This window comes from Arachis duranensis, chromosome 4 (genome assembly GCF_000817695.3).
Source record: "Arachis duranensis cultivar V14167 chromosome 4, aradu.V14167.gnm2.J7QH, whole genome shotgun sequence".
Taxonomy (NCBI): domain Eukaryota; kingdom Viridiplantae; phylum Streptophyta; class Magnoliopsida; order Fabales; family Fabaceae; genus Arachis; species Arachis duranensis.
The window spans coordinates 120,497,345-120,511,237 of record NC_029775.3 but is presented as its reverse complement, the minus strand read 5'-3'; the positions used below and the strand labels follow the sequence as shown (position 1 = coordinate 120,511,237).

Sequence of the window (13,893 nt, the reverse complement as noted above, 5' to 3'; positions counted from 1 at the left end):
AACAAAATTAAATACCTAATAAAATTTATTATTTGTATGGATAAATTTGGAACAACTTTGTATTCCTGATGACTGATGCCAAATTATAAGTTTGGAAGTCCGAGTTTTTCGTCCGAAAATGTATCACATTGTGGAGAGAATAAAGGAGGAGAATGTACCTACAAAAGACACTCCAATGTTTAAATTAGTATTATGAATTCAATGTGTTTAAGAAGATAAAATATTATACCTTTATAAGTGAAGTAGAATAGATCGATTAAGGTTTCGTTAGTCATCTATATTAAAGAGCGATTATTATAAATTGTTAGGTTACAGCATTTAGCTAAACGTTTTTATTTTAGATTATAATTCATTTATAGTCGAATTATAAATTAAATATATAAATTAAATATTGACCGAATATATTAACTAATATTAATAAAAAAATTTAATCTCCTAACTTTTTTCTTTGTTTAAATTTTTATGCGCATGTATATTATTGATATATAGATGGACAAGTAAATTATTTCTAATCACGAGAGAGAGATTGAGAGAGAGACTTCACTCTAAAATAATTAAAACTACTTAAACATCACTCAATAATAGTAGTTAAGTCCCTTCACCAAGTTACTCATCATGTTTATTTAATTTGGACATTGTATCTATATAGTTGCCAGCAAACCCTAATCCAAGAGTGCTCCATGCACCACTGTGAACCTTAACCATCAAGAATATAATGTGAGCCTTAATGCAAGAGTCCCAATTAATGCCAGCTATGCTTGTCATCGCCTTCATGAATTTAATGCTCGGCAATGGAAGACAACATTATATTATGCTGTTCATGTATTGCTATGCTTAATATTTATCTATCTATATATCTATATGTCATGTAATATTATTATAATATGTGTTAGAGAATAATTAGAATCAATTTAAATCAGTTAGTATCATCTATATTTATATAGTATATCTGTATATTAATTATAGAATTCTATGCCTTTATTACTTTAATTTATCTAGTATTTATAAATATTTCTTATATATTGTACCTTTTATCATACTATCTAATAATATAAATAAATATAAAAAACTAAATTTTAATTAGTCAATAATATTAGTTTATTTTTTATTATAAAATTATCTTTTCAAATTTTATTTTTTCTAAAGGGTTTAGCATCTAGAATTTAGTATTTAAGATTTTAAATTTAGTGTTAGAATTTAAAATTTATAAGTTTAGATATTAGAATAATTAAGGATGGTCGACGCTAGTGAAGAGTGATTGGTGTCGGCAACGAATGCCAGAAATAATAAAGAAATGAAATTGTAGAATTAGGAAAAAGAAAAAAAACGAAATAAGAAAGAATAAAAAAATAATTATAAAAATATTAGCTAATATTAGTTAAGAAATAGTTAATTCTAAACTAATAAAAATTATTGGATTGATGTATTATTAACAGATCACACGTTTTATTAGTGGCTGGTTGGGGCCATATAATCCAAACAGGGACGGAGCTAGATGAAATATAAGAGGAGACAAAAAATATTTACACAATAAAATAATATTAAAATAAAATTTTAAAGGAGGCTAAACTAAAATTTACATATAATTTATATGTAAAAAATTAAAATTAGGGGTCGTTACCCCTTTTTCTTATACCTAGCTCCGCCCCTAAATCTAAAAAAATTTATAATTTTATTAATTATAAGTATGTAATTATATGTATAATATAATTAATTATGTTAAGTATACATTAAAATTAATTATTAGTATAAAATACATGTTAAAAAAGCGTTCTGTTAAAGTTAGGTATCAATTATCACCATGATATTGATCTCCCTTTATGAATGTCCTGATGTCCATCACATATTTTTTTTTCATTTTTCAAGATTTTCTTTTTATATGTTCCTGGGCGGGATATATAGTACGGATCCATTTCAGAATTGACTTCAATAATTTAACTTTTACGACAAATCCAAAGATTCATGGCAAATTATACATTCTAACTAATTAATAATAATAAAAAAAACAATATTTAAAGAGTATTATTAGCAAATTTTTGCGTGACTATTTAATAAGTAATTCATTTCCTTCCGTAATGTATTTAAGAGTAAACATCTAATTCGATTCCTATCCTTTTTTTCGATGGATATTACGGTCCTTGTCCAAAAAAAAGGGACATATCGGCCCCTGTCCCATACTTTTGTGAGACTTCCTGGCCCTTTCGTCACATCTCCTGACCAAAATAGACAAAACTTGCCTACGTGTCAGTTAACGTTGCTGAATTGGAGGTTAATAGTCTGTTAAGTTCTACGTGACCATTAAAAAATGGACAGGGTCGATTTGTCCCCTTTTGGTGACATAAAACAACGTCGTTTTAGTGGTTCTCGATACGTGCTATTAGGGAATGGTAAGGGGTCGTTCTGTTTCGTTCTAGAAACAAAAAAACGACCTTGTTTTTAGTCTTCACTGAAACACAATGGTTTGAAAGTGATTCGATGCTACTAATCTCTCACTTTTCTCCCAACCCAAATACAAACCCTAGGAGACCATGATTGATAATGGAGAGCGTTATTCATCATCAAACCCACGAAGTAGAGACAATTCAGGCTGGGGCCTAAATTCTGGTGGGAGTGCTGGAGCTCCAAGGAAGAAGAAATAGGTTGCCCCAATTTGTTATTGTAGTTCTCATGCAATATTGCTCATTTCAGAGACGGTGAAGAAACCAAACAGATTATTCTTTCGCTGCCCAAAATTCAAGGTAGTTTTTGAGGATTTAGCTAATCTTTTTGTTTTCAATTTCTATTCCACAGATGATAACAAATGTTAAACATTTTTGTAGACTGAAAAATGGCATTGCAACTTCTTTGCATGGCTAGATGATTATGTATCTTCATGTGGTGAGGATGCTAATAAGGCTGTCTCATTTGAGGCATCAAAGCAGAAGCAAAATCGATTGGAAGGCCATGGTTATGTGGTGGATAACAAAGTTAATGAGTTGGAGGAAAGATTAATTGGTTTGGAGGATCAATTAGATTACTGCAGACTGAAAATGGGTGAAAGTAGATGTATTAGGTATGGATTTAATTTGTTAGCATTTCTGGGTGAGGTTGTAATTGCAAGCTTGTTTAGAGAAGCTGTGTAGGAATTTGATAGCTGAATTTTGTTATTTCACTAAGTTGAGTTGTGAACAACACTCTTGATGATGAATGAAGCAGGAATTATTGTGTTGAATTTGTAAAATTTGAACCATGGCCTGTGATGAATATGTTAAATCTCATCCCTATATTAATAGATAATGGCATATATGTCATGACATAAATTTAACAAATATGCATGCTAGCTAAGTAGCACTAAATATCTATAGTCAAAGAAAGATCCATGTTAATGTATTGATAATTAAGGAACAGTACAGTTGTTGAAACAACATAACACATAATATGCCATTCAAAATATGGGCAGCAACATGGCCCTGAGTCAGATAACCAAAATATAGGGATCTCAACCAAAAGTCCTATGCCTAAAATCCGTAGTAGTAGTAAGTAGCATAACATATAAGGGGGACAAATCGACCCCTGTCTATTTTCTAATGGCCACGTGAAACTTAACAGACCATTAACCTCCAACTCAACAACGTTAACTGACACGTAGACAAGTTCTGTCTGTTTTGGTCAGGGGATGTGCGGAAGGACCGGAAAGTCTCACAAAAGTATGGGACAGGGACCGATATGTCCCTTTTTTTTGGACAAGGGCCGTGATTTCCATCGAGAAAAAGGACAGGGACCGGATTAGGTGTTCACTCTATATTTAAAGTTCGATGATAATATATTTTTGTCGAACATTATTTTGTCGAATTAAATCCAATGATGAATATATTATCGCCAAATTTAAAAAAAAAACAATTATAATAAATTCAATAACAAGGAGCAAATATATGCTGTAGTGTAGTGTAATTGTTGGGTCACCGTGGAGAGTTTTCAACCATCAGAGAGAAATTAAATGAGAAAATATAAGATGAGAAGACATTATTTCCAATTCAAAACTTTAAAGTATCAAGATAATAGATCTCTCATCTTATAAACTCTTCGCTCTTCTTTATTTTTTTTGATGTGTGACTAACTTCATGTATTTCTCACACTTACAACATTAACATTAACAGTAATTTTTTCAGCCTAATTGTTTGAGATATGATTCTAAATTTTGATGAGACCATATAAACTCACATTGAGATAAGAGACCCTCCATGTTCAAAGCAATGTGAAACTTTAACCAAACACACATGCATGAAGGAAAGTCTAAATGTTTTTTTATTTTTTTAAATATCTAATAATAATACTATATATCACCTAATTGGCCGACCCAACTCTAGAATAGTGATTGTTTGAGTAAAAGAAATGGTAAAATGTTTCATCATTGGAATATTGCATCAAGAAAGGCTCCACCTGCTTTTGCCAAATTTCGCATTTTACTACTTATTAAAAAAATAATAATAAAAGGGAAAAAAAGCAAAGGGACAAAGAATGGTGGTGGTGGGAGCATATAATATAAAGAGTCATCAGTTAATGTGGGGAGATAGATAGAAGAAATAATGGTGATCCCTCCATGCAGCTTGATCCACTCTCATCATGAAAACATGGAACCTACCATTTTCTTTTTACTTCAAATAAAATAATCAATATCTAACTCTTATTATTAAAATTTTGATTAGTTTAAGTATGGAGTTGTTTAGCAAAAATGTTACTCTATACATATAATTTTAAAATTTAATTTTGATATAATATTAGTATAGAACAATTTTATATATGCATTTTATTACGTAATATCACTTCAATAAAAATATTTGAAAAACAGTTTTTTTTTTTTCCGGTTTACTAATGGTGTACGTGTGGAAAGATTTGATAATGGATATGGATTTGTGAATTGGGATGAAGATTCCATCCATGCATGGATGGTGACATGAGAGTAAATGGGAAACATGCATTGTGCATCAAATCTATTTTTAAGATTAGATCGTGACCCTTGATTCCGTAGCTCTACCCCGTCAATGTTTGCCATTTTCAGAGATAAAAGCATATATACATGCGTGTAGTTTATACCGCAACATTTTTCTTCGACTAGCTAATTAATGCACAATCGAGTATTTTTTTTATTCGATTATAGTCATATTTTATTTGGTGAAAGTTTCAATCACCATGTTAAATCTTGTCTTTGTACCTTAACTTATACAAGTAGTAATATGTTACATATTATTTGGTATATCTAAATAGTTATTTCTCATATATAGCGGACATGTAAAAATCATATGGTGAAAACTCAGGTGAAGTCGACTTCACGTGAAGTTGATACCTGAGAGTTATTAGATGATTTAACTGATTAGACTAAATTTTTATCTAACAACTCTCAGGTATCAACCTCACGTAAAATCGAGTTCATCTGAATTTTCATCTAATTAATATATAAACGCACCTTTTAGCTAACTTTAATATATCTCTCTCTAATTTCTGTATTTCACTATTCACTAATTATTATTTAATAGCTTTAGAATAAGAGAGAATTTCTTAAGTGCTCTAAAAATAAATGAGAATTTGTGTTCCCTTGATTCAAATTAAATTTTAAAATTAAAAAAAATTCTTTAAACTAGTCCCTTCTTTTTTAGATTATTGATGTGTCCCGGTATAAACGAAATTGAGCAAAAACTAAAAATTCTCGAATTTAGAATATGTGTAAGATCCATAATAAAACGGGTCTCACAAGAATTTTATTCACCCAATCACCCTTACTAAAATTAGTAGACATATACTGATATCAACTTCACATGAAGTTAACTTCACATGAGTTTTTACTTATTAATTAATGAAGGAAGAGCACTATCTTCCTGTTGAATTAATCTTTCTTGCTTCCTAATGGTCATGACTTTTTGTTTGGTCTTTTTTTTTTCGTCAATGATGTTTTTTTTCATGTATAAAAAAATGATATTTTCCTTTTGAATACATCAGAGTAATACATTATCCCAAAACTACGATAAATGAATTTGGACAATTTTTTTATTCGTAATATTTCTTAATCTAATCAGTTAAAGACTAATTTATCGTGAATTAGAGCTTTATTCAAGAATTTATCACAAGCCAATAAATTGCTGTATATACAAGATGAGATTTAAAGCCAAACAACTCAATCGAACAAAGTTGGGCAACAATTTTTTTTTTATTGTGTACTTTGACAATTTTTCTTTTTGATAGGGTATCAACACATCTTTTGTTTTCGGGAGGGAGAGATCTGGGGAATGGCCCACAGCCCACTAACCATTTGGGTCTGGGCCTGTAGCAGATGGGGATTTATAACAAAAAATAATGAAGGGCCATACAAAATGAGTTATGTTTTTGCTTTCAACCAATTCTCTTATCGTCCAAAAATATTACCATTTCTTTAGGGCCTGAATTGTCTGACACTTGAAAACTTGCTGATGATGAAGCTGGACTAGGCTAGTAGTTGACCCACTTGAACTAAGTCAACAAACTAATGACCCATTTATTTTACTGAAATAACTATTGGTTTGGGCCCAAAGTTCTTCTGTTGAAACATTAATTTACTATCACTTTTTGCTTTTACGGAACGCTAAATAGACCATCGTGTTTGTGATTGGTGGAAAGCCTCTCTCTTTCTTCGGCCGTGGGCCCAACCTACTTTGACCCCCCTTTTTCGGTAATTACTTTGATCTAATCTAATATCTAAATAAATAGAAAATATCTAATAATAAACAGTGTAACAATGTTGGTTTTCTCCCATAAACTATATTTAATTATTTATATATGTAATGTAATAAGTAATTTCTTTTTAAAAATTATCATTATATCATTTACAAACTAACTCTTCTTAAATTGGAAGAAGATGTATCTAGAATTTATTTACACAAGTGCCATTGCTAGTTGCATGAGGCATGAGGTGTCATTATAAGCGCGTAGCCGACGTCAGTCTATAGTCCAATAACTACGCTCAAACCAAACAACACTTTCCGACCTTTCGCATCAAATCTCAACCCTCCATAACAACCCTAACAAATTAATCAACGGCTGAGGACCCCACTTATAGTCTCACAGAACATTCTAGAAACTCTCCCTCTTATACCTATATATTTACCCTTTCTCCCACCCCATTTCTTGGAACCACTCATTCTTTCGAACACTATTTTCTCTTTTACTCTTTCTTTTTTAACTCTCTCTTCTAAAGGTTTGTGTTTGAGATTTACGCCGGAAAATCATGGCCGGAAAAGGAGAGGGACCGGCGATCGGAATCGATCTTGGAACCACCTACTCCTGCGTCGGAGTGTGGCAGCATGATCGCGTTGAGATCATCGCCAACGATCAGGGTAACCGTACGACGCCGTCTTACGTTGCATTCACTGACACCGAGAGGCTCATCGGAGATGCCGCCAAGAACCAGGTCGCCATGAATCCCATCAACACCGTTTTTGGTAAGTCATTTCTCAAATCAACACGGACTGTTTTAGTTGCTCTAGATTTGCGTTAGGGTTAGCTGATGTTAGCTGAAAATTAGTTCATTTTTTATCTTGTTGAGTTTTGATGTTGTTTTCTGAAATAAAACATGTACGAGATCTAAGTGTTGATCTTGACATTGATTGGTTCAAATTCTTGTAAATGATTTTGCTTCTTGTTGTGTTGTGAAAGTCTAAGGGTGCATTTGGTTTGTGATTTCATTTTCAGTGTTTTCTGTTTTAGATTTTGCGAAAGAAAAAGCGAAAACAGTGATTTCATCTCCTTTCACCTCATGTTTTTTCACTTTTTCCTTTGCAAAATCCAGAAAATAGAAAAAACGCAAACCAAATGCACCCTAACTTCGTCGAAAAAGTGATCTGTAAATTGATAAGTATGTGGATGGCGTTGTATGTTTTATTTGTTTGTAGTGGTAGAATAAAGATATCTGAGAGGAATTGTGTTGTTTATAGATCTCATTTTTGCTTCAAAGTTTTTGTTACTGTCTGTTAGTGTAGGTTATTATCCATGAGCGAGAATTGTTAACTAGGGATTCTTCTGTTGCAGATGCAAAGAGGTTAATTGGAAGGAGAGTTAGCGATGCCTCAGTTCAGAGTGACATGAAATTGTGGCCATTCAAGGTCGTTGCCGGTGCTGGTGACAAGCCCATGATTTGTGTCAACTACAAGGGTGAGGAGAAGCAATTTGCGGCCGAAGAGATCTCATCTATGGTCCTAACCAAGATGAGGGAGATTGCTGAGGCTTACCTTGGATCAACTGTGAAGAATGCCGTTGTTACAGTCCCTGCATACTTCAATGACTCTCAGCGTCAGGCTACCAAGGATGCCGGAGTTATTGCCGGTCTCAATGTGATGCGTATCATCAATGAACCCACTGCTGCCGCAATTGCCTATGGTCTTGACAAGAAGGCTTCCAGCGTGGGGGAGAAGAACATCTTGATCTTTGATCTTGGTGGTGGTACCTTTGATGTCTCTCTTCTCACCATTGAGGAGGGTATCTTCGAAGTGAAGGCCACTGCCGGAGACACTCACCTTGGAGGAGAAGACTTTGACAACAGGATGGTGAACCATTTTGTACAAGAGTTTAAGAGGAAAAACAAGAAGGACATTAGTGGAAACCCCAGAGCACTTAGGAGGTTGAGGACAGCATGTGAGAGGGCGAAGAGAACCCTCTCATCCACTGCTCAGACCACCATTGAGATCGATTCTCTCTTTGAGGGTATTGATTTTTACTCAACAATCACCCGTGCTAGGTTCGAGGAGCTCAACATGGACCTCTTCAGAAAATGTATGGAGCCAGTGGAGAAGTGTCTCAGGGATGCGAAGATGGACAAGAGCACTGTCCATGATGTTGTACTTGTCGGTGGCTCTACTAGGATTAGAGCATAAACCCTGATGAAGCCGTTGCTTACGGTGCCGCTGTCCAGGCAGCCATTTTGAGTGGTGAAGGCAATGAGAAGGTTCAAGATTTGTTGCTTTTGGATGTCACCCCACTGTCTCTAGGGTTGGAAACTGCTGGAGGTGTCATGACTGTGTTGATTCCTAGGAACACTACCATTCCCACCAAGAAGGAGCAAGTGTTCTCTACATATTCGGATAACCAACCTGGTGTCTTGATTCAAGTTTATGAGGGTGAGAGAACAAGGACAAGGGACAACAACTTGCTTGGTAAGTTTGAGCTTTCAGGCATTCCTCCGGCACCTCGTGGTGTTCCCCAGATCACTGTTTGCTTTGATATTGATGCCAATGGTATCTTGAATGTCTCTGCCGAGGACAAAACCACTGGGCAGAAGAACAAGATCACCATCACCAATGACAAAGGAAGGTTGTCTAAAGAAGAAATCGAGAAGATGGTTCAAGAAGCAGAGAAATACAAGTCGGAAGATGAGGAGCACAAGAAGAAGGTTGAGGCAAAGAACACCTTGGAAAATTATGCATACAACATGAGGAACACAATAAAGGATGATAAGATCAGCTCAAAGCTTTCCCCGGCTGACAAGACAAAGATTGATGATGCAATTGAACAGGCCATTCAATGGCTTGATGCTAACCAGCTTGCAGAAGCTGATGAATTTGAAGACAAGATGAAGGAGCTTGAGAGCATATGCAATCCCATCATAGCCAAGATGTACCAAGGTGGTGCCGGTGGTGAGGTGGACGATGATGCTCCTCCTGCTGGTGGAAGCGGTGCTGGTCCCAAGATTGAGGAGGTCGACTAAGTGTTCTATTTGCCTTTGGGTTTTAATTGCTGGGGGTATTTTTAGTGTTAGGTTTATGCATTCGAATTATGTTACTGTCTTTTATTTTGTTGGGAAATTCAGAACTTACCGATTCATCACTCTTTTTGATTGAGTGATATATTTTTTGTAACGAAGAAATCCCCTGCATGATTACATTTTGCAGTATTCTAATATCAACTCTTTCTGGTTATTTCGTGCACTTGATCGCATAAATTCGATAATCGTTATGGTTGTTGAATAATATAATTTATCAAGGAAAACTTGTAATGTATCGACGTAATTGTTATTTGCCAGGAAAACTTGCTATTTGGCAATGAAATCCACGTAATTTTCACTTATCGATTTAAAAGAACCGTTACCTATAAGATTACATTTTTGAAAGCAGTTGCTGCAATTTTGAACTACCAAAACTTGCCTATTTTGTTGATAATTATGATTAACCTTGCATTTATAATCAACCAAAATGTGGCATAAAGAATAGAAAAGCTGAAGAGGTAGTTGATCCTAGGCACCCTTGGATGACGATGCGACAAAGAGGCCTAAAACTGGGACATGTGATCCACATGCTTGAGGCAGATGATCTGTTATCCATCATGTTATTGATGTACTTTTTCCTTTCTAAAACATAATATTGAGCATCACTCAATAAAAAACAAGCCACATTTTTTGGCTCATATAGTGTGATGAAATTTCAATCTAGAATTCATGCATATTACCCGAACCTTTTACCACCAGACCAGTCCTGGTGGCTTACTTAAATCTAAAATGTTAATACGTAAAAATCACGAGCAGCATACGACAATTTGGTATTCACATTCATGTGTGTACTACTATGACTCATTATTGCAAGTGAAAAACAATCTTGTTCATATGAAACAATTTTGGATAACCCTACAAAAACAGGAAGAGCTAAAACAGAATAAAGAATGAGACTACTTCGGGTAATTAAGATGGATAGCTTAACATTGTGTGAGTGTAACACTGTTAATTTGTGGAACCTCAATTAGTTATAGCTGCCCTCATTAAGCATTGAGCATTTAAGCACCATGCCTACCATCCAGCTAGTAGCACTTGTTAAAATTGTATTGAATGGCAACAAAATTTATACAAATAGGAGCTCCGACAAGTGCGAATATCGCACGTTTTCATGCCAATCCACTGGAGACTGAAACCTTTTTGACAACCTCATCTTCCATTTCAACCAGTTGACAACAGAATGATTCAACATCCTGTGCCTCTTCCTTGAACATGAACCTGTATTCTTTCCACTGGTACTGACCTATGCCATCCTTCATGATCGGGCTGGAAACTTTTGCCAGTACATCAAAGCCCTTGCGATCAACCCATGTTATATATGCATCCTTCAAGAACATCGGCAGATCAGTTAGGATGTGTTCACAAGTTGCAATCTTTGAACAGAAATGAGGGAAGGAAATGATTTGAAAAGATAATCATACATCATGGAGTTTGGTAACTACAATGTTAATCAAAATTATAATCGACCAACAATAGAGTTCATGTTGAAAACTTGAAATGGGTAATAGAGTATTTCGGATCAGTAAGTTACCTTCGCATTGACATTCATGTGAACAAAACAAAAAAGTACGAGGGCTCTACGTCTAGCATTACTTTGATTAATCCCATCAATCAATTTTGCTGAGAATGGTGCTACACAAGAAAACATACAAGATCCATGAATATGTTTTTTCTATATAAATAAGAGATACTCGTGCATCTAAAAACCAGGTCTTTACCTAATACATCAGCTCTAGATTTTTCCATATCTTCAACATCCACTTCAAAATCGCCTCCATTGCCATCGATAAATGTGCAAGATCTGAACATTAAATTATACTCTTAAGTTAGATGGAACACACACTCATGTTTTATTATATACACACCTTGAAAGCTTCTGCAAAAATTGCCACAAAACTTGTCAGCATTGAAAATTTGTAGAAGCATAAATTTCATAGAAGAAACAAAACATTAACTATGGTCACTTTGAAACACTGAAGACTAATTTAGTGTTTGGGATCACAGGATAAGCTATTTATCTATTTATCTTTGCATCAATCTAATGAAATGGCACAATTCAAGCTACACTTTGGAACACCTATGAATATGATCCTACCTCATTTTAAATCTATATATGGAGTATCTTCCATCGTCTCCCTCTTCAAATAGTTCCTTAAGATTAACACTTCGAGATGTTCTATCAGTGCTAGAACTTAGTACACCCGAAACAGTGTAAGAGAACTCATTGATTGATTTCTGCTCAGATAGTATCACTTCCTGAAGTTTTTCTGCAAGAGACTTGGCCTACACAAAGCTTTTCGGTCAGAAAGGAGCAGCATTTTCGCGAATTATACTAGCAACCTTGAACAATATAGAGTAAGCATAAGGACAGTTTCTCAAAAATTACCTTATCTTCTTTAAGAGGAAGAACGTCCCCAGCTAAAGCAACTCGCGCCGGTAACTTCAGCATGCGAATAAATCAACCAATCAGTTCATAATTTCTTACAAGTATAAACCAAGCTAAGGCATTAACAGCTTCTCATATCGGATTACATTGTTCTAGTATGATTTTCAATTATGGACTCCATGAATTACCTTTTTCAATGATTTGAACAAGCTCCCAAGTGGACCTGGAAATGGAGTACTCACAGCAAAAGAACCACGCTCATCGATGATTGTGTTCTGCATAAACGAAAAAAAAATGATAGTCTTCACACCATTCCAGCTAATAATCTCTTCTACAATATGATGAACTTGAATAGAGAGATTAACAACATACCACATTATGCAAATCATTTTGTGGAACCCAAAGGAATGGTTGCCCCCTTTTGATTATGTACTTAACCTTTGATGTATGGATATCACTCTTGCTGTTAAAACCATGCAAAAGAGGCAGAACAATGACGAAAGGAAGTGATAAAGGTTTGTGATTTGAGTTTCTAACACAGAAAGTTGATACCTTCCTTTGGCGTCTGCTTTGATAGTGTTGAGGGAACCCTGCCAATTCGATGCCAAAATGTTCTGCTAACAGAACGTAGCAATGAATCATGTGTTATACGAGTTGAAAAGAAGAAGAAGGAGAAAGAAGAACCTTGCATTTCTCAGCGTATGTTAAGAGTGTTGAGGATTTGTTGCGATTCATTGAGTTGGTTTCTGCCTCTGCAGTGTGCACACCAACTGCTCGATCAAATTACCAGCTATACTACCAACTGCTGTCTACTTGTAAAATGTAAACTCAAATAGTTATCATTTGTAGGATTTTATATTGACACATTTAATTAATATTATACCATTATTTATAGGTAAATTAGTTGTTTGTTAACGAGTTATAGTTTAAATCGCATAATTTTTTTATACTCACTTAGAAATTACAGATTTAAGTCAGTTATTGTTCTGAATTTTTAGATGTAAAAATGATATTTTATTTTTAAATTAAAATTATCAAATCAATCATTTTTTTAAGAACAAAACGGGTATATAAAGTTCAGTTAAATTTAAATCATAGTTGTCAGAATTAAATCGGTGATCCAATCGATCAGATTATTGGGTCACTGGGTCATTGGTTCAACTGGTGGGTCACTGGTTGAACCGATAGAACCGGTCATATATAAATAAAAATATAAAATAATAAAAAATTGAATAAAATGACAATTAGGTCCTTAAAATTTTCGACTTCAGATTAATTAGCCCTTGAAAAAAAAAATAAAGTATCAATTTGGTCCTTCAAAATAGTAAATGATAAACACATTATGTCCCTCCATTAATTTATCATGTGAAATTTAGTGGTAATGCTTATATGTCCCTACTAAATACTAATTAGTCCTAAGTCAAAATCTTCGAAGACCTACTAACTTAATACTCTAAAAAATTTAAAATAATTATCTTTACCAACATTTTAATAGAGTATAAAATTAAAATTAAATTAAATAAATATAAAATGTTTCAGTTGTGTATGTATATAATATATAGAATAATTAGCACATAAATTTACAAATGAAAGCACCAGCTTGGTGGCATTCTCTATTGAAGCCTAGCAAGGAGGTATGGGTTATTGAGTCACTGGGTCAACCAGTGAGTTGCTAATTCACCCGGTTAACCCGGTCATAATTAAATAAAATTATAAAAATAAAATTAAAAATTAAAACTTAAAA

At 34.0% G+C, this 13,893-nt stretch overlaps 1 protein-coding gene and 1 pseudogene across 1 annotated transcript; one reads left to right on the top strand and one right to left on the bottom strand.

Annotated features, from left to right (window-relative positions):
• The first annotated feature begins 7,131 nt into the window (after window positions 1-7,131).
• Window positions 7,132-9,917, top strand: LOC107486965 (heat shock cognate 70 kDa protein 2-like; annotated as a pseudogene).
• A 631-nt stretch (window positions 9,918-10,548) lies between these two features.
• Window positions 10,549-12,969, bottom strand: LOC107486962 (uncharacterized). The gene is made up of 9 exons (XM_016107546.3): window positions 12,834-12,969; window positions 12,702-12,763; window positions 12,522-12,612; window positions 12,338-12,424; window positions 12,150-12,203; window positions 11,859-12,046; window positions 11,482-11,564; window positions 11,295-11,395; window positions 10,549-11,088 (listed from the first exon to the last, which is right to left on the bottom strand). The coding sequence occupies exons 1-9, from the start codon at window positions 12,882-12,884 to the stop codon at window positions 10,873-10,875; spliced, it is 933 nt and encodes a 310-aa protein (XP_015963032.1). The 5' UTR covers window positions 12,885-12,969; the 3' UTR covers window positions 10,549-10,872.
• Window positions 12,970-13,893: the final 924 nt, after the last annotated feature.

What these genes read in the sequence shown, in the direction of transcription:
- LOC107486962 (XM_016107546.3), bottom strand. Translation starts at nt 12,884, where the DNA reads ATGAATCGCAACAAATCCTCAACACTCTTAACATACGCTGAGAAATGC. An exon ending in AAAGCAGACGCCAAAGGAAG is followed by an intron (nt 12,613 to 12,701) that starts GTATCAACTTTC and finishes TGGTTTTAACAG; the next exon opens with CAAGAGTGATATCCATACAT. An exon ending in AAAATGATTTGCATAATGTG is followed by an intron (nt 12,425 to 12,521) that starts GTATGTTGTTAA and finishes TCGTTTATGCAG; the next exon opens with AACACAATCATCGATGAGCG.